This window comes from Neopelma chrysocephalum, unplaced genomic scaffold (assembly GCF_003984885.1).
Source record: "Neopelma chrysocephalum unplaced genomic scaffold, ASM398488v2 Primary Assembly neopelma1_61708, whole genome shotgun sequence".
Classification (NCBI taxonomy): domain Eukaryota; kingdom Metazoa; phylum Chordata; class Aves; order Passeriformes; family Pipridae; genus Neopelma; species Neopelma chrysocephalum.
This window is the reverse complement of record NW_020905374.1, coordinates 1-2,210: the sequence shown is the minus strand read 5'-3', so window position 1 is coordinate 2,210 and position 2,210 is coordinate 1. Positions and strand designations below refer to the sequence as shown.

Genomic DNA, 2,210 nt, shown 5'->3' with positions numbered 1-2,210 from the left:
TGTTCTCTCAGTTCAGGAGGCTGCACTGAAATTCAAACTCTTTTACTCTCACAGATGAATATTTCAGGCAGGATCAGAAATGAGCACAGGATCCTGGGCAGTGCTGAGCCTTCCCTTGGGGGTGGGCACTCTCCTGTGCCAGCCCTTGGCTTCTCTGTGGGAGGGCTCCTGTCCTGCTCTGTCCAGCACAGCTGCACCTCTGGGCTGGCACAGGGGACACTTCACAGAGCTGCCCTTTCAAGCAGCACCGCCCTGCTCTCAGCACAGATCTTGGTGGGGTTTGTAAAGATGAATCTGTGTGTGAAGTCCTCTTCAAGGCAGCCCAAGGGAAAGTGCAGGGCAGATGGGAAACAGGCTGAGAGGCACTGCAGCTCTCCTGGCTCTGCAATAAGCAAGGGAGAGCTCAGCCCTTCTGCCTGTCCTGTCTCAACACTCTTCAGATTTGGAATCAGAAAAATTTGCCCCTTAAAGGAACACTCCCCAGGTGTTAACCATTTTAAACAAAAAACCCAGTCAAAATTATTTTAGGGATACATTGTGCCTCTCTCTCAGCCCAAATTGCTCCAAGACAACAGTACAGGAATTGAACTTTTCCATCAAAGCTGGGTTCCATGTGACATCCCCTGTGATCATGAGAGCTGTCCCAAACCAGCTCCATGTCTGCACTGCAGCAGAGCAAAGCTGAGTTCTTGGCAGCACATGGGCAGAGCTCCTGTTCCTCACAGCACCCTCAGAGAGCACAAATCAGAGAAAAGAAATGCCTTGACTTGGAGGGGATTTCCCTGAAAACTGCCCTGGCTTTGCTGAGCGGGGGCTGTCTTAATTGTTCCCTGTGCTTTCCTTTTCTGAACAGACCCTGTGCTAAGGAACAGCAAATGTCCAACAGCAGCTCCATGGCCCAGTTCCTCCTCCTGGCATTCGCAGACAGGCGGGAGCTGCAGCTCCTGCACTTCTGGCTCTTCCTGGGCATCTCTCTGGCTGCCCTCCTGGCCAACGGCCTCATCCTCAGCGCCATAGCCTGCGACCACCACCTGCACACCCCCATGGGCTTCTTCCTGCTCAACCTCTCCCTCACAGACCTGGGCTGCATCTGCACCACTGTCCCCAAAGCCATGCACAATTCCCTCTGGGACACCACAACCATCTCCTATGCAGGATGTGTTGCACAGGTCTTTCTGCTTGTCTTCTTTCTTGGAGCAGAGTATTTCCTCCTCACCATCATGTGCTATGACCGCTACGTTGCCATCTGCAAACCCCTGCACTACGGGACCCTCCTGGGCAGCAGAGCTTGTGCCCACATGGCAGCAGCTGCCTGGGCCACTGGCTTTCTCATTGCTCTGCTGCACACAGCCAATACATTTTCCCTGCCCCTGTGCCAGGGCAATGCCCTGGGCCAGTTCTTCTGTGAAATCCCACACATCCTCAAGCTCTCCTGTTCACACTCCAACATCAGGGAACTGGGGCTTGTTGGGGTTTCTGCTTCTTTTTGTTTTGGGTGTTTCAGTTTCATAGTTTTGTCCTATGTGCAGATCTTCAGGGCTGTGCTGAGGATCCCCTCTGAGCAGGGACGGCACAAAGCCTTTTCCACCTGCCTCCCTCACCTGGCTGTGGTCTCAATCTTTGTCAGCACTGGCACATTTGCCTACCTCAAGCCCCCTTCCATCTCCTCCCCATCCCTGGATCTGGTGGTGTCAGTTCTGTACTCAGTGGTGCCTCCAGCACTGAACCCCCTCATCTACAGCCTGAGGAACCAGGAGATCAAGGATGCCCTGAGAAAACTGATAACTGGGTGTTTTTCACAAGCAATAAACTCTCCTTCTGCATGTTATGTACCTCATTAAAGGCCAATCCTGTTATGTGCTTCCATAAAGGCCCACCATATCTTCTCTATTTTTTGCTCCTAGTAGAGGTGGTTTTTTTGTGAGAATTTGTTCACACCAAAAAATCTTTATATCTATAAACATATATATATAAAGGTACATATATGTATATTTATATATATATAAACACCATTTTCAATTCAGTGTTTGCCTTTCTAGCCTGGCCCAGAGGCTGTACAAATTGGGAATTGTACTCAATGTCTGCTTATACAAAATAAAGAACTCTGCATTGACTTGTTTGCCTGACACCTTTCCTGTCTGACTTCTCTGCAGCTGCAGGGTCGGTGCCTCTGTGCAGAGCTGGGCCAGAAAAGAGTCCCAGCAGAGCAG

At 50.7% G+C, this 2,210-nt stretch overlaps 1 protein-coding gene across 1 annotated transcript; it reads left to right on the top strand.

Annotated features, from left to right (window-relative positions):
* Positions 1–875: 875 nt before the first annotated feature.
* Positions 876–1,781, top strand: LOC113979207 (olfactory receptor 14J1-like; the record flags this gene model as incomplete). The annotated part of the gene is made up of 1 exon (XM_027706668.1): positions 876–1,781. A coding segment is annotated over exon 1 (906 nt), but the record flags the coding sequence as incomplete, so codon positions are not given.
* Positions 1,782–2,210: the final 429 nt, after the last annotated feature.